We start from the raw sequence: 22,078 nt of genomic DNA, 5'->3' as shown, positions 1-22,078 counted from the left end.
TTATTGTTCTAAATATATTTTATTTACTATAATATTTACAAAATAAACAAACTCTTGTTGTTTATTTTTTGACACATGCCCCTAAAACTTCGTTTGAAATATGTCACTACTGACGTGCACGTTCCGAATACTTATTACTTTCCAGTTCACTGTTAAAGTAGTAGCGCTGAAAGTTTTTTTTTATTACATATTTTATAAGCGAATTCATGACATTCAGCCATGTCTCATAGAAACAGAAGTCAAAATTAACTTTCGAAGCTTTTTTACAGTGGACACTATACAAGGAAAACATGAACACTCTAAAGTATTTTAACTTAGTGCTATATTACGCCCTCTATAAAAATCAAACAGAGATACCATTAAATCATTAAATGCCATTTGACACTGATATTTTTTTACATTTTAACCGATTCGTGGCCCCTGCCGCGCCCAGCGCGTCATTTAAAAAGATTTAGTGAGGCCAATGACGCGCCAGTCGCGGCTTGTAAGGATTGTTAAAAAACACGTTAAAACTAATTTATTATACTGTAATTACAATTCCCTAGTCTAAATGTACATGTTGAGCTCTATTTTATGCATGGCCGTTTATTTTAGAATTAAATGCTACTAGTCAGAGATCGTCAATCGTTGGCGTTTTTATTTAAATTTTTTCTTATTAATACTTTCATCTTCATCAGTGTCAGTAATAGACAGACGGACAGGCGGACTGACAATGAAGTCTCAGTAATAGGGTCCCATTTTTACCCTAAAAAAAGAGGTTATCAATTCGACTGTCCTGTCCAGTTTTAGTATATTATATTATTACGACAGACTATCCGTGATGCACTTTTTAGGGAGATCGCAGACGACAGACTTCTTGTGCGATCGAGTCTGCGGCGCCCATACAGTCGGCAAGGCCGCGCCATCTCCCTTAGTCTGTAGAAATATAACCTTTGCAATTATATGCAGTAACGCGCCGGACTTTTTGCACGTCGTATTACTGCATATGTAGTCTGCCCAGAAAGTGAAGAAATTAAAAAGTGGCAACATCGTAGTATCATCCCTTTCAAATCAAGAAAGAGATGATTCTACGATGTTGTCTCTTTTTTATTTCTTCACTTTCGTGACAGACTATAATTGCATAGGTTCTATTTTCACAGACTAAAAAGTGCGTCACGGATAGTCTGTCGACTGCGCTGCGCCTATATCAGCGTCTAAACACATGTGCCAAACAAAAGTGTATGTATGTTTTTATGTTTGTGTTTGCATATCTTCGGAAAGACAAGTCCGATTTAAGTAATTCTTCTTTCGTTGTACTATTATATTATTATTCAACTTAGGGAATACTGCAAGTTTTATCAAAATCAGTTCAGTAGTTTTAGAGATAAGGAATTTTGATTCTCACAATTACGTAGAATTTTGAAGTCGGTTAAATTATCTTTTTAAAATACTATTATTATAAGGATAAGAATGTATTTAGTCTTCTTTTTGTACTTTTCTATAAGTCGGTTTCTGAGTTTTCGTCGTTTCTGTCTTGCATATATTCCTCGCGTGCGTCATAAATACGCCATTCGTCGACTATAAGTAAATGCTTGGACATGTCCCAACCTGAAATTAATAATAATAAAGTTATTATTAATGCAGGTAATAAAATTAAGTTATAATACTTTAGCTAAATACATGGTGTGTGTCCCGTATATATATATTTACTTTATTAAGAGAACCAAACACATTTTCATGTATGTATCATCATTTTCTTTTGCTACATCCTGTGTAAAAAAAGTGCTGTAGGTGGCAGCACATGTCAATATTACAATTTATAATATGTACAGATTTCGGATTAGCGTCGCCACGGGTTAGCCAACGCGTCTTCTTTATCTCTTTTTTATAGACCGACCAAAATACTATGTAATTGTCGAAAACTCTTCTTCGTCGAAATCAAAATTGTATGGACTTGACATGACATGAGCCAAATATCGAGTTCATAATATCGTAAGAGCTATAACTCACCGGGAAGCCAACGCGACGTAGCCAGTGACGTTACCATGGCCACGTCCAAACAACGTCTGGCGTCTTTACGTCGCCGCAAAGCGTTGTTTTTATTCAAGTTAAGTTTAAAAACAGCGCTTCGCAGCGACGTAGAGCTGACATGGTAACGTCACTGGCTACGTCGCGATGGCGTCCCGGTGAGTTATAGCTCTAAGGCTCTTGACGTAGCCTTTCCATACTTTTTCGGTGAAAATCATTAAATGACTTATGTATTACGTATGGTGTATACCAAGGTGATGTATACCTACTACTTGGATGCTAGTAGTCTTTGAATCTTATACACATACCTGTATGCGTGAGACCTATCCTAAAACTCTGCCATGTTTGGCTGGCTGTGTTGTTGACGAATCTCAGCAGTCTTTCAGAGGGTCCGTAACTGAACCCCTTGTCCTGTCGTGGGACTCTACTCCAGTCCGCCTCCTGTAGTATCTGACATAACTGAGCAAACGACTTGGGCTCTCCGTCGGGTAAGTTCCGGAGCACAAACTGAAACAAATAAAAAGCCATATCTAATATTATAAATGCGGAAGTGTGTCTGCCTCTACGAATAAAAAATAAAAGACGGGTTGCACTCCGGGAGTGCCGGCAGAAGTAAAAACTTGATTATTAACGTTGTGCATTTTTTTAACCCATTTTTTATGAAAATCGATTTAAAAAAAAATCGATTTTTTTAATTAATCGAAACCCTTACAATCGATTAAAGTAACCCATTTTTTTTGAAAATCGATTTTTTAAAAAATCGATTTTTTAAATTAATCGAAACCCTTACAATCGATTAAATTTTTTAACCCATTTTTTATGAAAATCGATTTTTTAATTAATCGAAACCCTTACAATCGATTAAAAAATATCGACAATCGAAAAAAACAATCGATTGTTCAATTAATCGATTTCGATGTAACAACACTACTCTCCAACCGTCTTACGGTTTTTCGATCAGCACGAGAATCTGACGCGAGTTTTACAGTTTTTACCCATCCCACAAAAGTGCTCAACGCCGCTAAAGAAGTTTTCACTTCAATAAAAACTAAGGAAGAGTAACTAACTGTGTCAAAAAATTTGTCCACGAGTCTACAAAATGTGACCCGAATACGAATACATGCATAAAGTATGCATACTTTATGCATGTATTCGGTACACAATTTTGTGTAAATATAGAAATGACAATTAATGTCAACGGCTTTATTTCGTTTTGAGCGTTAAATCCTAAGATCCGACCGTAAAATCCTGCATGAATCGTTTTTTTCGATCAAATATATTTTAAAATAATCTTTAGAACGCAAGTACCTCTAATTGAGTAAAATGAAAGCCGTAATACAAACTTGCGTGTATTCAATGGAAAAATAAGAACTAAGAAGGAATGACATTGGGGAATGACAGGATACTACACATAAAAATAAAAACGCCTGTTAAATAAAAATTGCAATCTTGCGAGTTCTCGGCGTCCTCAAATTCTCCCAGGCATAATAATTGTAGGCCTGAACATTTGTCTTAAACAAAAGTGATGGCAACCCCAGTTTGCGGCTATCGTGCAATTGGCAACCATGGATATTCATGCACAAAATGCATAAAACTTTAATTTTGTATCAAAATTATTAAAAAAATCGATGCTTCAATTTTGATGATGAACTATGTCTGTTTACGGGCTGGCAACCCTAGGTTGCGGCCGACTTAGAGCTGGCAACCATTTATACCTTATTTTGTCTCGTCATTTTCTTTCAAATGATGGAAAATTTATTGAAAAAAATATTCAAACAAATTATGCATTTATCTCATGAACATTCAACTTAATTAGAGGTACTTGCGGCTACTTTTGACAAGGCAACCCAACATTAATCCATTCTATACGTTCTAAAGATTATTTTAAAATTTTGATCGAAAAAAACGATTCCTGCAGGATTTTACGGTCGGATCCAATACTATTAGTGTTTCGTTGCTATTGCCATATTTTAGTGTGATGTGCGAATAGGAACCAAATTCAAAACGGTTGAAAGATGGGAGTTACGTTTCCTTAGTTTCTATTATTCGCAGGTCTACTTGCTATCTCTTCACACCCTAACCGCTGAATCGATTTTGCTGAAATTTCGTATGGAGGTACAAGTCACTACCCGCGTGATTAATCTTTGGCGTAACGGAGTTGCGAGCGTCATCTAGTATTGGGATGTCACTTAATAGTTAATAATCTTTCATAAAATAGATCCAAATTTTACAGTATTGAGCGGGTTGGTGAAAGGCCGGTATTTTTTTTTTGACAACAAAAACACGTATGAACTAGTTTGGATAAAAAAAATAAAGTATTAGGGGCAAAAAAAAAATATATATATTTTTATTGTTTTAAAAACGTATTTTTGTGTGCTTGCACATACTAACAATTTTTTGTTGCCTTTAAATGTTACAAAGCTTTTTTGACAATCAACATTTAAATTTAAATAAATAAACTTAAATAATAATTTTGTGGAACGTACGTTACGTACCCCAAATGATAAATATTTGTATTTTTAGGGAGTTTTCCTTGAAATTTAGTGGGTTTTAAAAGTAGCTGGTCGCGGCGCGGGCGCGGCGCTCTCACGTAAGAAAATATATCGGACGATAAAATCGCAGCTGTGTGCAAGGAATCGGGACGCATTATCGCAATATCGCTAGCGATATTATTAACCGATAATACCTGTCTGCGGGCTTTAAGGTTCAAAATAAAGTATTACTTTATTAGTATGTAAAAGTTTAAAGTATAGTTATCAAAAATAAAGTAAGATACGTTATTATAGAGTATGGTTGGCAAGTGGCAACTGGCAACCCTACACTCACCGGCCGCCAGCGTAAGCCGGCAAGTGGAAAAACAAAGCCCCGGCGTCGGGCCGGTGCCGGGCCGGCTTGTCGAAAAACACCCTATAGGCCACATTAATTTTGCCGCTCATAAGTACGAACTCTGCCGCCATTATAGGACGCTGTCGCCCATAGGCCACTGCCTCTACTGCCTGTACATAAATCCAGAGCTGGTTGGTGATGCAATATTTCTAAGAACGCTCGCGATCATGTCAGCTATCAAACAAAATAACTAGATCAAAATCGGTCCACCCGTTTGGATGCTACGATGTCACGAACACAGACAGACATACATGTCAAACTCGCTGGAAAATTTGAGTTTATTTACTTCCAGTAATTTTATCTGTTCAATATGTTTATGATGCAGTCAATAGACTTTTAACCCTTAACCGATTCAATGCGGCGCACCTTTTTGAAGACTTTCAGTCGTGGCGGCATACAATTTTCCCGTGACACGTGAGCCGTGTCATACGCCATAGAAGTAGATGACACGGCTACCGTGTCATCCACCACGTTCAAAAAGCTTTATGGTTTTTTTTTTGTTTTTTACGCTTGCATTAACTTAATTTATTTAATTGAACCCAAACCATTGTTGTTTGCGGAAGGCTACGTTGTTTTAAGTTGATTTCGAGTAGTTTTACTAAGTGTAAACCTGAAAATGGCAGGTAAGCGATTTTTTTATTCAGATGTTGCAAACCTTTTGTAGGTTTCAAAGTTAGAAAAATGAGTACCTACCTATATTAAATAGATCTGGGTTTCCAAAGTAAATAATACGTTCGTAGATAAATTTAAAGAACTTCGTAGTTAATATTTTTTATCCGACTTCCAAAAAAGAGGAGCTTATACGTTTGGCTGTGGATATTTTTTTAATGTGTGTTCAACCATTACTCCGCCGTTTGTGAACGGATTTTCAAAATTTTTCTTTTGTTGTATAGGGTATTTGTTCCGATTGATCCGGTTCCGAGTTGGTACCATGTTCACAAGAGCGGTGATCTGATGATGGGAACCATGAGGACTCCCAATATTACTTCTTTATTTACTTAAAAGTTTACTACTAAAAAGCCCGGCCGCACATTATCCGAATTTATTATCAGAAAAAGTCGGACGCTCATACATTTTGACACGTCAGAATTCTGATAGTATGCGGGGTCCACAACAAAATGTATGAACAGAGTACGTTCCGGTGGGCGTACGTTTTAGTGATCCGAAATTTTGGATAATGTACGGTGGGCTTAAAAAAGGAGACAGCACCTACTTTTTTCAATTCACAGAATATTCAGAGAGGAAGTCTATAAGCTTGTTTTACGTAGAAAATTTAGACGGTTTTGTTCGGAGCAGAACCTTCTAAAGTGTAATTTGAGGGAGATACAATAGTTTTTCAAATGACACGGCTCCCGTGTCATACGCCACACGTTAAAAACGCGTACGACACGGCTCCCGTGACATCCGCACTGAATCGGTTAAGACGGGGATCAATCTCAATCCAAAACGATAACCTTGCACACAACCAAAGACCAAGCGTATACGCATCGCAATAAGATTCATTTTAGCTTAGCATAAAATTGTAATTACTAGGGGCGGATCTTCTCTATTTTTCATGTTTTTTTTTTAATATCTTTGGAAATAAATATTAAGAAACAAAATTGTTCGGTTCAGAAGATTTTAATATAGATTTACTAACAATTTATTCAGATAAAATGTATAATTTTCCTAGTTAATACTTCTATTTTAATGAAATGGATTTTTGTCGGAGGTGAGTTTGTCAATTAATTACAACCAAAGTATTGTGTTTTATTAAAATGTTTATGGTTTAAGGTATTATAAATATTGTGCTTTACATCTCATATTTTTTACATTTTTGTTATTATATTGGATCTAGGTAAACCGGGAGTCACGGAATAACAAATTGGGGTTTATCCTCGCCTTAATAAATCGAGGGTTGTTTTTAAATTTCTTATTATGAAATTGTGTTTTATGGTGGGGCCTAATAATACTTACCAGTTCATGATCATTGATGGTGCATGTTATAATAGACAGCAACACAGCATGAAAATACGAGCATAATATATCATCAACCGTGGCGCCTTCTTTTATATAAACGCACATCAAACGTTGATTCATACTGGGGTATACAATATAGTTTCTATCACTATATATCTCCTTTATAAGTTTCAGGCCAGACGTTTTAGGCACGTCCTTGATTAGTTGCTTCATTGACTGCCCAAGGTGAATTTGAAAACCGCATATTTTTAGATCTGAAATAAAATAAAATGATTCATAGGCAAACAGTAGACCAACGTAATTAGGTCGTGTTAACGACATTACGACATTACGAACTATCCTTGTACGGCATGGTAATAGGGTTACAAAATGCTTTTTATTTCAATAATTCCTGTTGATCCCGAGGGGTGCAAGTGCGCCCTCTGGCACCCCCCTGCCGGCGCCCATGACCGCTTACCAAATCGTTTATAGTGTGCATCCCGTATATGTTCATATTTTAAGACGTAAGTGGATGAAGTAGGTAACTATTTGTTTTTTGCATACATCGAGACTTTAGGACCATGAAAATGATTTAAAATAAAAATATGTGGATTTTATGTATAGCCTGATCTATTACCCTGAATAATGATGTAGTAGGCAAGTTACAAGGTTTGTTCAAATTATAAGAAAAAAAAAATTTGCCCTTATGCTTCAAAATATTAGTCCACTACATCAATTTACGTCTTCATTTAAAAAACCCATCTTTTAAGTAAAAGGTCGCCCCGAGCGAGTTTCTACGCCGGTACTTCTCGCTGGGCTAGTTCACGAACCGGTGGTAGGTAGAGTCGAAGTTCATTAAGTATATTGATACTTATTTCTAATTAAAAAAAACTTGAGAGGTGTCAAGGGACACCCGGATGGAACGAAGTTATTTCTTATGTACAAAAAACCTGTATACACTCAAAAAAAATCGTCGCTACACCACACTGTTCAATGCGAGAGAGAGAGAGAGAGAGAGAGAGAGAGAGACAGAGTTACACACATTTTCGTATGTAACGCGACACACGACACTTCGTTACAACTTTTCGTCTAGCCCCCTTTCGCAACGCGCGATAAGGAACTTCGTTCCAAAAATATTTGTTTAATTACTTACCTAGTAGCTTAGTGCCCAGCTGGTAGAATATAATCGGCTCGGTTCTGTTCACTTCGCAGGGGTTTGGAACCATTTCTTTCCTCAAATATGTTTCAATGACTTGCAGGAACCGCGGCTCATTCAATGTCCTCAAACACACGGCTCGAACTGCCAGATAGTTGAAGACGATGTGGAGTATTATCATCATGATGAATATGAAGATGGAGTTTCTGGAACAATTTTTTTTTTAACTTAGGATGAAGCCTTCTACGAATACACAGGGTGTAACAAAACTAAGTGATAATACTTGAGGGTGTGTACGTGTTCTTTGTAGAGAGTTCACTGTGAAAGTAACACCACTGAAAGTCCAAATTTTTTTTTCACTTTTGTATGGTAAAACTTGCTACGCGACACAAAACGTACAAGAGAATGTCATGGCTAGAGGCAAATGAAACAATTTATTTAAAGCGCTGCGGTCTTTTACATAATATTGCTTATGAATTATGATTGGTAACCATAATGATACTATTAAAAGAACATACCCAAATAGTGTTATAATGAGTAGTGCGGTGATTGAAGCGACAAGATTAACAGCTGTCTCCTGTGCGGAGTCTTTAGCGGATACATCAGCTAGGTTGCCCCGTACCGCATGGTGTTGAGTCATAGCGGCTCGGGTTGCACCACCTTAAATGAGGATTAATTATTAATTTAAGTTTAGTTTTCATACTAAATTCATATCCGCAATACACGGTCCGCTCCAGTAGTTCGGTGCAAATGTCAACGCAACCGCTCTAGAACAGTCAGTCCTGAACTTGTGGTCCGTCAGTGGCCAGTCTAAGACTAAAGTTTTAACTAGTAACTTATTTATGAAAAGTTTTTTAAATATACATATATATAAATCTTTATCACAAAAAAAGGAATAACTGCAAAAGGTCGAAATTATTGAATTTGATTTGATTAGAAAGTCTCACTCACACACAGAAGATAATTATTTATACAGGATGAAACAAAACTACGTGATATTTACTAGCACCCAACTTTGCTTGCTTTGCTGAATTAGCTCACACAGTAATAAAAAGTAATTCTTTTAGAGCTGCTACTTTCACAGTAAACTCTTTATCTAAAGGGACATACACCTAAAGTGTTATCACTTCGTTTTGTTAAACCCTATACAATATTTATATTTTATAGTGGTGACCAACAAACTCAGCTACAAACCTGCAACACCAACAATTGCCTTCATAACAGTGCTGACACATAATGCAAATGTTGTGTAGTTCTTAAACAAGGGTAGTGCTATCTCGATGCACATAGCGGCGTCATTCAAAGTATCTGCATACAATCTCCACTTCTTACTGTATGCATCCAAATATGTGCTGCAAGAAAAAATTGCTATCATGTGCTAAAAGTCTCATGGTTTGAACTGTACAAACCATGAGACTTTTAGCACAGTATAGCAATATGACATATCCCTACAGTAGTGAAACCATAAACCTATAATGCTAAAGACCAACAAAGAGTGCGAGAGAGAAGAAAATCCTTTATGGAATTATAACAAGATGAAAAGAGAGAGGCAGTCTAATGAAAATTGTAACCGCTTTTATTTGACAGGTCGTCAAAAGTCGTCAGTCGTTTTTATGCCCTTTCGGTATTTCCAATATATTCTTGAATTTGTTTGTTATTTTTAATAAATATTATTATATTTAAAAATTGTGACTTGTGCTGTAAGTGTCTGCAGTGTAAATCATAAGAATAATCCTGAAAAATATACATTTTACAGGTAATTAATCTTCATGTCCTAATTGCTACGATATGTTTATTTTTGCTATATTCTGTCTTTAGTTCTCTATTTCAAATAAAATATTGTGAATCCTCCCTTTTACTTTCATATTTTGCGTAACTAAAGGTACTATTGTTCTTATATTACACAAATTTTGAAGAAAAAATTTTTCATCAAATTTTTTTACATATACGCTAGTGCTTGAATCAAATTTATCGATATGTTTATCGATATTTTACAATAACATAAAACTAAAATAAAAATCATTTACCTTTATATTTATCACCTTAAGCCCAGCCGCACATTATCCGAAATTTCTGATCAGAAAAATTCGGACGCCCGGCGGAACGCACTCTGTTCATACATTTTGTTGTAGACCGATCATACTAAAAGAATTTCTGACGTGTCAAAATGTATGAGCGGGGCGGGGCGTCCGAATTTTTGTGATCAGAAATTCGGATAATGTGCGGGCGGACTAAAAAGGACACCGGTGAGCTTATGTGGCTTGATGGGTTAATTAAATTTTTAAGAGAACTATAATCATCTAAAAATAAAGTTTCACGTAAATATCTGGCAGTACGACATGATATTATGTAAATATAACACGCTGATTAAACAGATTAAATGATAACATTTGCATTACAAGCACAATATTTTATTTTTATTTTATTTCTCGTTCCGTGGCAACCCTGGCATATCTGCTCGGTACCTACATCGGTGGCGGCAACGTGCGACATCAAAGGCTTTTCGTTACTGTAGGGACTAATATTGCTATACTGTGCTTTTAGTACTTTGATATTGAAAGTCTCTTGGTTGGTGATTTCACTTTCTTTTTTTTCCACTCACTTCGATATTTTGGATTTACTTGACCAGGAACCAAGCAGAATAATCGAGTATTATAAAAGTCTTGAATCATGTTGCATAATAATGTAGTTGACTCTTAATTATTTAAAATAAAGAAAAAAATATATTAAAAAGTTTGCAATGGTCTATTACTCTATTCTATTAAATGTCTGAATGAATTATTGTAATTTAGGCATAACTAGACAGTATAGAGGTGGCCTGCCAATTTAGATACAGTTTAACAAACCCATGACTGTACGCGAATATAATCCTTCCGAGATGTCCACATCCGTCTTTGATGACCCAAGTGATGGTGGCTGCGAGTGGTGTGGCACCAGTGTCTCCTACACCTACCCCACGCAACACCTCTTGTGTAGCCAGGGTGCCTGAAAATAATATGTACATGTACCATCGAGGAAATTGATTCCTACGCAGTTGACAGACCTACACCATGTGATCGGCTTATGACAATATTAGCTGTGATCAGTTGGATGTTTGACTTAATGCGACCAAATTACTTAGGTCCGCCACCTGCCTAGGAATCAACTTCACTGACAGTATATCATAAATGATCAGTGAAGTTGATTTTGATTTGACACAGGAGATACAGTGGTGGGAATGTGTGGTTGGCCAAAGCCAGTTAAAAAAAATGAAGTTGATTCCTAGGCTGATTTCCTACATAAGTACAACCACCAAGGAACATACTTTTTTAACCATGTATGAGGACCGGAAAGCTATGGAAAAAACATTAGAATTGCACTTTTACTATACTTCATTCCTTCTAAACAGATATATGTGCTGTTTGGTGCTTTAATGGAGGAGAGTAGAGTCCTGACTCCTGAGTCAGTAGAATGAGTTCCCATATTAATACAAAAATGTGATAATAAAGTGTCACATACTTTTATAACAATTTTATATGATGAATATAAAGTCTCAAACTATTTACTTATATTCGCACAAATATTATAAATTCAGAAGCATGTCTTTCTATCAGTTACCTACGAGAATATGGACTCGTTCGTCTTAGGACAGATTCTGGTTTGGACAGATTCTTGTTACGGCAGATTCTTGTTTCGGCTGAATTAGTACTGTCAACTACTGTCGCATAGACTTGGTCATAATTTAAATACTCAGTAATAATAAATTTTATCAATTTAATTACAAATTAATTAGAATACATTGTGGACGTGGGAGAGGCAAATAAGAGGGGTGAACAAGGGCGGACAGTGTAAAAGTGAGGGCGGACGTTCCTAGTTCTAGGTTACCTTTTCCCCCCCATCCGACCTCACGAGTTTTCTTGTATCACGTCCTCCCCCACTTCCACACCGTCCGCCCACAGTTCCACACCATGCTCCCCACTTCCGCATTGTCAACTTCCCCTTCCAAACCGTCCGTCCCCACTTCCACACCATCCTTCCTGCAACCACATCGTCCGCCCCCTCTTCTACGCCATCCTCCCCACTTCCACACCGTCCGCCCCCACTTCTACACCGTCCACCCCTACTTCCAAACTATCCAACACTTGTCCGCCCCCACTAGTTTTACTCTACCATGTCAACCCCCACTTCCACATTATCCTCCCCACTTCCGCACCGTCCACCTTTACTTCTAATTTGTCTGGACCCACTACTACTCTGTCCACCCCCCACAAAAAATAAGTGACTAAGACTTTCACCAGTCAGTTGTTGACGGGTTCTTATTTAGTTAGAATTTGTTTTTTTAATAGTTTAAGATTTAATTTTTAAAATAAACCAACATAAGGGCGATTCCATTATCGCGGGTGCAACATTTTGACGCACTTAAAGCGTCCTACTGACAAAATAAAACACATTTATTAATAAATTATCTTTTGAAGGTATATATTTTAACTAGTTCAATCATAAATTGTAAATGAAAACTAAAATTAAATCTAAGAAAAGCCACAAAACATGTTTGAAGTGCTATCGCGGGTGCAACTAAATTGGTCCTCTATTAAGAACTCGGACGGGTTCATTTGAGAATACTGCTAATTGTGGAACTTTTAGTAATTTATTAACCCATATTTTAAAAGTGTATAAGACAAAGAAATGATTTAACTAGATACAATTAATTTAAGTAATTAGTACTAGGAATTATTAACAATTTTCACGATCGCGGGTGCAACATCAGAATATCGCGGGCGCAACGAGTCTAAAGAAATTGAATTTATTCATAAGTCTGCGACTAATTTCTACATTTTTGATATGCAATACATAATATTATTAGTAAATTGTAATAATACTATTTAAAATTTTATTATTTTTTAATTATCAGTCATTTATCGATCTGAGAAAAGAAATCATCTAAATCACTAAAAACAATTAAATAATGTAACTTAAGCAAACCTTTTTCGATGTATTGTTATAAAACCAAACTACAGCACACCTTTAATTCAAAATTAATATTTATAATTTGAAAGAATATGGGCGAATTATAAGTAAAAATATTTTTTTCAAAGAAAAATATTAAATATTAATGATTTTTCCTGTCATTTGTAGCATTTCTTCTAAAATATTTAAAAATAAAAGAATATAAATCATGATTTTGAAAAATCTGTTAAGTATTACATGAAATATTTCGAAAAATATAAAACACGATGTGACTCCATTCAAATTTTTATAAATCTCGTAATTGGGCATTTTCAAAAAAATGTGTACCCCTGGTTTTTACCTTGTCCCTTGACTTCGCTACAGATTATTTGTAAAAAATTACATACTTACATTTTGTAATTTTAATGTAGGAGCAAAAACAAGTTTTCTTTTATTAAAATACATTCACGTTTGTATAAATTTTTATTTAGTATGAGATTTATAAGGGTTTTTAAGTACCGAAACCTATTAAATTCACCTGTCCCCTTCCCAGAAGTTGTAACAAAATCTTTAATAACTATTTTTTTTCTTAAAGTAAGTTACTTAAAAAACATATGTTAGATTCCTAAATACTTAATGTATCAATTGAATGTCTTGTTATTGAAAAATCTAACATAATTTAACTACAAATTAATTAAAATTATAATCATGAAAAAACAACCCGGCCGGAATGTTCGGTTTAGTGACCGTTTTTTTTAGTTTTATAAACATACTACAAAAATATTTTCGGCACTAAATGATAGCACTATATTTCATTGTACATCGAGAAACTTCAATTTGAATTTAGCAGTTAAAAATCTGCTACAAGACGCGGACGCAGGTTGGGTGGTTCTTCAGGAACGGTTTATTTGTTCAGATAAGTGACCATATTTTGTAAGCATTATTATACTTTCTCCAACTGTTTTTACTGTTAACACGTTGCAAAATAAGCTTAGTATTTAGTAAAAAAAATTAAATTGTGATAACTATTATCGGTTATTTACAAACACTTTAAAAGTAAAAGAAAGTAATATTACGTGACTTCCGACTTGTGACTTTTCGTATGGTCACATATAATGGAACGGACAAGTCACAACAGGCGGAAAGCATAAGGCTTAGTTCACATTTTAAATAAATTATTTTTTTATTCACAGATTTTATTAAGAAAATTGGTGATTTTTAAACTGGTACGATTAACGTACAAATATATTTTTTATTACTTATGTGTTAAGGTGACGCCGCGTTAAAGTAAAAAACCGTTTTGGATATGTTTTAGATTGCTAGTTTTCTATGAAAGGCCGGCCCGGCCTCTCACAGAAAACAAGCAATGGAACAGCAAAAAATGGAAAGGGCGTAAGCGACAAAATAGTTTTGTCGCGTAATTTAAAAACCATAAATACCTACATTTCATATAAGCTATGGGCAAATTAAAGTGTATGCTTGAACCAATCCATGTACATTTTTGGAAGCTTAAATCACTCTCCTCTGTAGGGAAAAATAGGACTCCTTTTTTTTTACACAGGTCTATTTGATTGATTATTCTGTGTTATAAAAGTTGACCAATCGTGTTATGCTATGAGTAAATCAAAGACAAAGACATGATAAATACTGACAATGAACTTTAATTTCTTAGCTTTAGTCATTGAAAAATCGATATCGCTACAGCCAAATTATCAAGGCGTCGCCTTTACTTAACAATAACAAATATTTAAAATTTAAGTACCTAAAAGTTTTATTTTTTAAATAATTTTATTTCCACTACTTTTCTATCAGTAAAGTAGAAAATCATTTTGTGTCATTGATATTTTTAGATTTATAATAACTAGACATCGGATTATATGCATTTGCATACTTGCATATGCAAATGCATATAATGTCACTTTTAGGCGATAGTGCATATTTTGGCAATTTTTCGTTGATAGTGCATATTTCGGTAGTTTAACTTCCATGGGCATTAAGATTGCAATCGGAAAATGTTGGTAGAAAATTATTATTGGCGTATAATAAATAAATAAAAAGTCTTTATTTCAAGAAATTAAAAATCCTGGATTTTATGAAATTATAAAAATTGGCGCTTTTATTAATGTCACTACCGGAAAAGTCTTAAAAAAAAAAAAATTAATATTAAATGACTTTTGATTGTGCATATTTTGTGCATATTTCGACCATTTTTCGTGCATATTTGCATGGATATTTCGGCACTTTGATCGTGCATATAATCCGATGTCATTAATAACTTAGGAATTCGTAGAAATGTGAACACATCTTTATGATTATGAGATGTTCGTCCCTCTAATTATTGAAGTTAAATCTATGAAATCAAAGTATTTTTTACTTTTATAAGTAGTGCAACAATAAAAATGTTTAAATAAAAGGTTTTTGTGTTATAAAAACTTCTTTAAATATGTTAAATATTACTTACTCATGTAAAAAAATGAAAAATTAGCTAGTGGGTAGGTCACATAGTCACACAATGGATTAAAAATAATTGCTACTCTTGTTGATCCTTGAAATTATCTACATTTTTTTTAATAAACAATTAAAGATGCATTTCACTAGATTAAATTAACGAAGAAATCCATTTATTGCTGTATTTTTTTGTATTAAATTATATTTTACATTTAGTCGCACAACGGAATCTGTTTCGTCGAAAATTCGATTTTGTTTCAATAATATCAGAATAATATAACGTTTTCAGCGTTCTTTTTAACTTATTCCATTAGTTCAATATTTTTCCTTGTATATGACATTCAAATAAAGGTAAATAAATGACCTTAAAAAATATAGACATATTTTTGCAAGGGTACACGTTTTTTTGAAAATGCCCAATTACATGTAAAGTAATAATAACAAATATAATCTAACGTTATTGTTTACCTAAATGATATGAAATAAGACGAAAATCACTAGAATAGTCAAAAAATAATTTGTTGCATTTCCAATTGTACTGCTTCGATCGCGGGCGCAACCACTTTAAAGGTTCTGTTTTTGTATTAAAAATAATAAAATAGTTTGTTACAATGATTAATTCTAATTTCCCTCACATTTCTCCTTACTTTCACAAAGTTTTAAATTATTAACAACATATTTTAGCGAGAAAACTAAACTTTTGTGCCTTTTTTATCGCGGGTGCAACCATGGCAATTTTCCTTTAATAATGTTTGAAAACTATTTCAAAATTGTTGTTTTTTTTTGCAACGAAATAGAAACTTATATTATACAGTCAATATTATGTATTAAAATTTAACTTCGAGATAGTGATTTAGAGTAAAAATGATCATGTGTGGCATAAGCAGTTTTTCTCGCGCCGTTAGATGATATCACTTCAAAATGCTCTAAATCATTCAAATTACAATTTTTACTCATAAAAGTTCTTTTGCTAGTAAATATACATCTTTTTATTTATAATTCAATAAAAAAATGTAACAAATGCTATACTTTAAAAATTCGTGTTGAGGGTCGTCTCTAGCGGAATCGTCCATAAATTACTACTTACGGGAGCCCTAGAACATTTTTTTTAATTATTAACAAGCAAATTTTTTAGTAGTTTAGTAGTAGCTTCATTTTGATAAGACGAACAACATTTTTATTTGCGAAAAATCTCGAAAGTAAGACTACGCTAAAGAGGCCCATTCACGCCAGGACTGCACGGCAGTCCTGCCGTGAATGGGCCTCACTGATTGGTTCACACTCGGTGTTTCCGGCCGGCAACACCGACTTTAACAGAGATAGAAAGGATTTCATACTTTGAATAATTGATGGTCCTAAAATATGTATTGTTCTATTTGTAGAAAGAAAGAAAGAAAGAAAAATAAATTTATTTGGTATTTAGCATCTTACAAAAATAATTCTTAACTACTAATACTATCCTATGTAATACCAAATTGGTTCCCATTCAGCAATGTTGCGAACGGATCCGCAGCGCTGATTTTCAATGGACACCTTACTTTTACTTAAAAACATAAAAATTATAAAAATCCTTACTAATCATAATGTGACAAAATATTATTGTATTTAAAGCTACTTTAAAAAATAAGTAAGTATATAAGTTTATAATAAAACAACTCTTGAAGGCATTGGTGACATTAACATAATATAAAAGTTATCTAAGTACAGTCTATTACTAACCTAAAACAGTAGGTACATACAGCATCTTAGATATAATATTTTGGTTACTTATTAATAATTAGCAAACTAAAAGTTTAGTAACAGTAGTTACTGCAACATAGATAAAATATTATAATATAGAATAGGTGCGGTGTGTAGGACAATGTTACTCTTAAATTATATATAACTACCCTATCAATATAAAAAAAAACAGCTTGTTAGGGTTGTTTTAGGGTTCAGTAGTCAACCAAGTAACAGAACCCTAACAGGTTAGCTTGATAGTAATAAAAAAAATGTTCTAGGGCTCCCGTACTATACATAGTTTTTACTTTTGTTGGTCATGATACTTCTGTCATAACAAGAATCTGCCATAACAAGAATCTGTCGAAACAAGAATCTGTCCGTACTAAAACGAACGAGCCGAATATTTCTGTTACGTATCTTTAGTATCGGCTCAACCAATTAAAATGGAATTTAGTATTGTAATTTTGTATGCAGAAAAATTTATGATAAGTATAATATTTTAACAATATAATATTGTAACATTCCATTCAGGAAAACTAATTTTTATCTCATTGGTTTCTTATAAACCTTTAATGTTTGTAAATGTAAATAGCAGATTAGTAATCATACTAGCTTTCCAGAAACACAAATCAGTACAGTTAATAAAAAATTACCTGTAATAGTACTGCAGAATGCTTGAGCGGTGTCCCATATCTGGTAGGCAACATAGTCTTTGCTCACACTGTTTGGGTAACCCTGGGGCATGAATATTCTAGTTAACAAGCCCGACACATCAGCAAACTTCTCATCATCAACAACAACTACTTTAGCTTGATCTGTAATAAATACAAATACATATTATTAGAACATGATGGTATCAGCCAATCAATAGTTGGTGAGTTAAAATGGGTGCTGCAGAAGATAGTAAAACAAAATTAAATTAAGAAATTTAAAAAAAACCCCTGCCAAACAACTTTAAAAAGTAATGAAATAATATTAACTGCCTTTAAGTTCAAATAATTCCTAACTTGTGTAAAGTAATATTTTAGTCCATAATTGTTGTCAAGGTGTGTTGGGAGACCACCAAGTAAACTACAATCTACAACCGTCAAGTCGCTGATTATCTCGATTCAGTTCGCTGTGAATTGATCCTTAAACTTGTTATGTGAAATCAAACATCTACATAAGCGGTCCCCCGACACACCTTAACAACAATTATGGACTTAAATATTACTTTACACAAGTTAGGAATTATTTGAACTTAAAGGCAGTTAATATTATTTCATTACTTTTTAAAGTTGTTTGGCGGGGTTTTTTTTTAAATTTATTAATTTAATTTTATTTCATACTTATAAAACTTGTGTTCGTTTAAATAGTGCAGAATAATTCCTATCAACACAATCATATTCTCATAATTACCATATTCTATCAATGTCCTTTTCGATGAGGCCATTAATATGAGCCCAAACATGAAACCTCCACTTTGGGTTCATACGAAGCTCGGTTCCTATAGAATCTAGGTGATGCTGCAGCAGCATGTACATATTTACTGTTTATCTAATTCTTACTGGTTGTCTCAATTAAAATGAGCCCAAACACGAAACCTCTGCTCTAAGTTGGCGAGGAGTTGGATATCCTATTGATTATCAGGTGATGCTGCAGCACCAGGTCAACTTTCCATTATTATGTGTATACGTATATTGTATATTCACAAATGTCACGAACTAGAATGAAATATAAAACCCATCAAACGACTACAAGTTGCCAACGGCCTTTCATGAACCAGATAAACCCTGATTAATGCCTCCGTGGTCTAGTGGTTAATAGAGCGCAGCTCATAACTCGGAGATCGTAGGTTCGATTCCCGCGTTGGAAACATGCTATTTCCAAGTTTGGTCAGGACAATGCAGGCTGATCACCTGATTGTCTGACAAGTAAGATGATCCATGCGTCGGATGGGCATGTAAAAAAAGTCGGTCCTGCGCCTGATCTCTCGCCGGTCGTGTCGGTCTTCCATCCCACAGGGTTATGAGAGTAAAGGAATAGAGAGTGCTCTTGTGTACTGCGCACACACTTGGGCACTATAAAATTACTCCTGCGTAGCTGGCCTGGTTTCAATGAAACCGGCCACCGTCACCGAAACCGGTGTGGGAGCCATTATTATTATTATTATTATTATAAACCCTGATTGTTCAGCACTGAACAGGCTGATGAGGATGAATTATATCTAAGAACACTCTCGATCATGTTAGCTTTCAAACAAAAAAAACTAGATCAAAATTGGTCCACCCATTTGGATGCTACGATGCCACGGACAGATACACACACAGACAAACAGACAGACAGACACGTCAAACTTATAACACCCCTCTTTTTTGTCGGGGGTTAAAAACTGAATGGCTTGTGACAATATGGTGACAATCCTTTCCCAAGTTGATAAGTATGCCGTGATCTTCACACTCTGTTAAGCAAGGTACAATGACAAGTCTCTGGCACTACACTACTTACGGCCATTCCCAATATAATTCCCAATGCCCTACTAGAGATAGGAGTAGCTGACATTAGACATTAGAGACATAATATATTTTATGTCAATTCGATGTTAGAGCTACGATCGGTTGTTTGTCAAATCAGAGATAGATTGAATATTGGGAACGGTTGTTAAAGAGTAATTACTTCACTCATAGAATATTGTATAAGTATTAAACAAGAGATATAATGGAATAAACTATTTATTAAGCCAGTGATTAATATATTTACAAAACAGTGCCTTATCTAATTATTCAAGTTAGTGACTAATATAACATACAATATCCTGTAAATAATAAATAATTTTTTTTCTAAAAAATTAAGCTATTATATGAATGGCGGTAGTACCTGGTGGTATAACATAGTGCCTCTTTTTCGATGATGAACCGTATCTCTCATTCAATAATATTTCACCGTCATGTAACATTTTGCTTACACTCGGATGAAATCTGACGTTTTTGGTCTAAACCTGTATAGAAATGTCACAAGTATTATTAATCCCATAAACCTATAATGCTAGTATATATTAAGTCTATGATTAATCCCATCACTGTTTCTTGCTTCATTGAGTCTTTTTCTTACCAAACAATAAAATGGTATTCTCGTGAAATGTCAAAACAATAATTAATGTACTTTTTGACTCTAATCGTCCAGGTTTTAAAATGTTTTGCAAACAAGGAAGTTATTGTTTAGATAAAATAGCAGATTTGGACAATGTACAAGACCAATATTATCTAGATTGGATTTTAAGACAACCAAGCTTAAACATGGGTGGTAAAAGCATGTTTGTAATATGACGTACGGTATTAACTTTTGAATACCGTTTCAATATTTACCTTTGTATTTATTTACATGGAAGATAGATCTGGATAATCAAGAAGGTCCTAGCAGTGTCGTGGGCCTTATTTTTAATTTTACTTACTTAGATTTTGTCTGCAAAAAATTAATAAGCATGTACTCCTAATAAAGTCGCACCAGATTATTGCTTACGGCGATTAGAATTAAGTTTATTCACTATAGAGTTTAGTAATTAGTATTAATTTTTGTAAAATGTAAACAAATGTAAATCGTAGACCGTAACTAATCACTAATCCTAAAGCCGGCGCCAGACATGGGCTTCAAAGTTTGAGCTTCCTATTTGTGCAAAGTTTGCTCAAACTTTGAAGCCCATCTTCCCACCCACTTGGGGAGAAACCGAGTTGGCCGTCTGGCGCAGTGTTGCCAGACGGCCAACTCGGTTTCTCCCCAAGTGTTCCCCGAAATCCCCCCAAAATTCGGGATTTTAAGAAAAATCCCCCCACAAATTATAAAAGAAAAATTTTGTTCATTATGAATGGGAATTTCACAAATGGATACGATGAATGTACACTATTTCTGCAATAGCGTCCAATCTTTATAGAATCAGCATCTTCGCGAGCTCCTTGGTCATTTTTATGGTTCCGTAAGTCGTAACCAAAGGGTAAAAACGGGCCCATAGTACTTAGATTTCGCCGTCTGTTCCCAGATTTTTTCCTCCAACAATCCCCCCAAAAAATTGTTCCCCCCAATTTTCCCCCCATCACCTAAAAAAACCCCCAAATTTGGGGGGATTCCCCCCAATCTGGCATCACTGGTCTGGCGCCGGCTTTAGGCTAATCTTCTCCTTCTTGTTTTTTTTTTTTCATATAATGGCACTTCGGCTATAACCATGGCCAGTGTCGAGTATAATATTATGGCGGGAAAACAATATTCTTTATACAATTTTTTCTATATTATCGTCAGGTCAGTCAGGCCTAAAGTCTAGTTAAAGTCTTAAGTATAAAGTCAATACAGTCAAGAAGTCAAGTCGGTCGATTCAGTAAAGTGGTAGGACGCTTTACTAAAACTTTTGATGGAGTTTTGGAGGGAACACAAAAGAGCACGTTTCTGGTTATTACATCACTTTCCTACACTTGTGCACGATAACGAATATTTAATGGTTAATATCCTACCAATATTACACATTAAAAACCCAGATAACACAATTTTAGGAAAATAATATAAAAACACAACATCACTCTTTCACATTCTTCCAAAAACTCCCTTCTTGTTTTCTTTCTTTCTTTCTTTCTTATAATGGCACTTCGGCTATAACCATGGCCAGTGTCGAGTATAATATTATGGCGGGAAAACAATATTCTTTAATACATTTTTTCTATATTATCGTCAGGTCAGTCAGGTCTAAAGTCTAGTCAAAGTCTAACATTATCATTTGTATATAATATGATCATTTGATCATATCTGCTTATTACATTATCATATTTCATGGATCCTATTTTACGTCATATGTGGTTTCAATAGCCAATGGAGAGCGCTAACGCTGACAGGTATTGACGTCAGGGTTACTAGATCTCAGAGAATTCGATTTGTCAAAAGACATCGTCATTTTTAATATGGCTTGTTTTTTGTTATTTCAGCAAGATTATCCAAGTATATATTTAGAAAAATAATTACATTACATTATTTGAA

At 34.5% G+C, this 22,078-nt stretch overlaps 1 protein-coding gene across 2 annotated transcripts; it reads right to left on the bottom strand.

The window, feature by feature from the left end:
- Positions 1-1,314: 1,314 nt before the first annotated feature.
- LOC121738488 (RUS family member 1) lies at positions 1,315-20,631 on the bottom strand. 2 transcript variants are annotated; one of them, XM_042130558.1, is made up of 11 exons: positions 20,428-20,631; positions 19,940-20,060; positions 17,737-17,898; positions 10,834-10,972; positions 9,182-9,339; positions 8,506-8,647; positions 7,985-8,193; positions 6,850-7,106; positions 2,316-2,514; positions 1,478-1,587; positions 1,315-1,420 (listed from the first exon to the last, which is right to left on the bottom strand). In XM_042130558.1, the coding sequence occupies exons 2-10, from the start codon at positions 20,016-20,018 to the stop codon at positions 1,478-1,480; spliced, it is 1,455 nt and encodes a 484-aa protein (XP_041986492.1). In that variant the 5' UTR covers positions 20,019-20,060; positions 20,428-20,631; the 3' UTR covers positions 1,315-1,420. The 2 variants fall into 2 exon arrangements, with proteins under 2 accessions (XP_041986492.1, XP_041986493.1); XM_042130559.1 differs by lacking the exon at positions 1,315-1,420 and having other exon boundaries at positions 1,433-1,587; positions 20,514-20,631.
- Positions 20,632-22,078: the final 1,447 nt, after the last annotated feature.

Source organism: Aricia agestis, chromosome Z, assembly GCF_905147365.1.
Source record: "Aricia agestis chromosome Z, ilAriAges1.1, whole genome shotgun sequence".
NCBI lineage: Eukaryota > Metazoa > Arthropoda > Insecta > Lepidoptera > Lycaenidae > Aricia > Aricia agestis.
Note: the sequence above shows the minus strand (reverse complement) of the source record. Positions and strands in the feature narration are given on the sequence as shown.

Coding starts and splice junctions, on each gene's coding strand:
- LOC121738488 (XM_042130558.1), bottom strand. CDS start 20,018: ATGTTACATGACGGTGAAATATTATTGAATGAGAGATACGGTTCATCA. Junction 8,194..8,505: donor CTCATTATAACACTATTTGG/GTATGTTCTTTT, acceptor AAATTGTTCCAG/AAACTCCATCTTCATATTCA. Junction 1,588..2,315: donor GATAGGTCTCACGCATACAG/GTATGTGTATAA, acceptor TATTAATTTCAG/GTTGGGACATGTCCAAGCAT.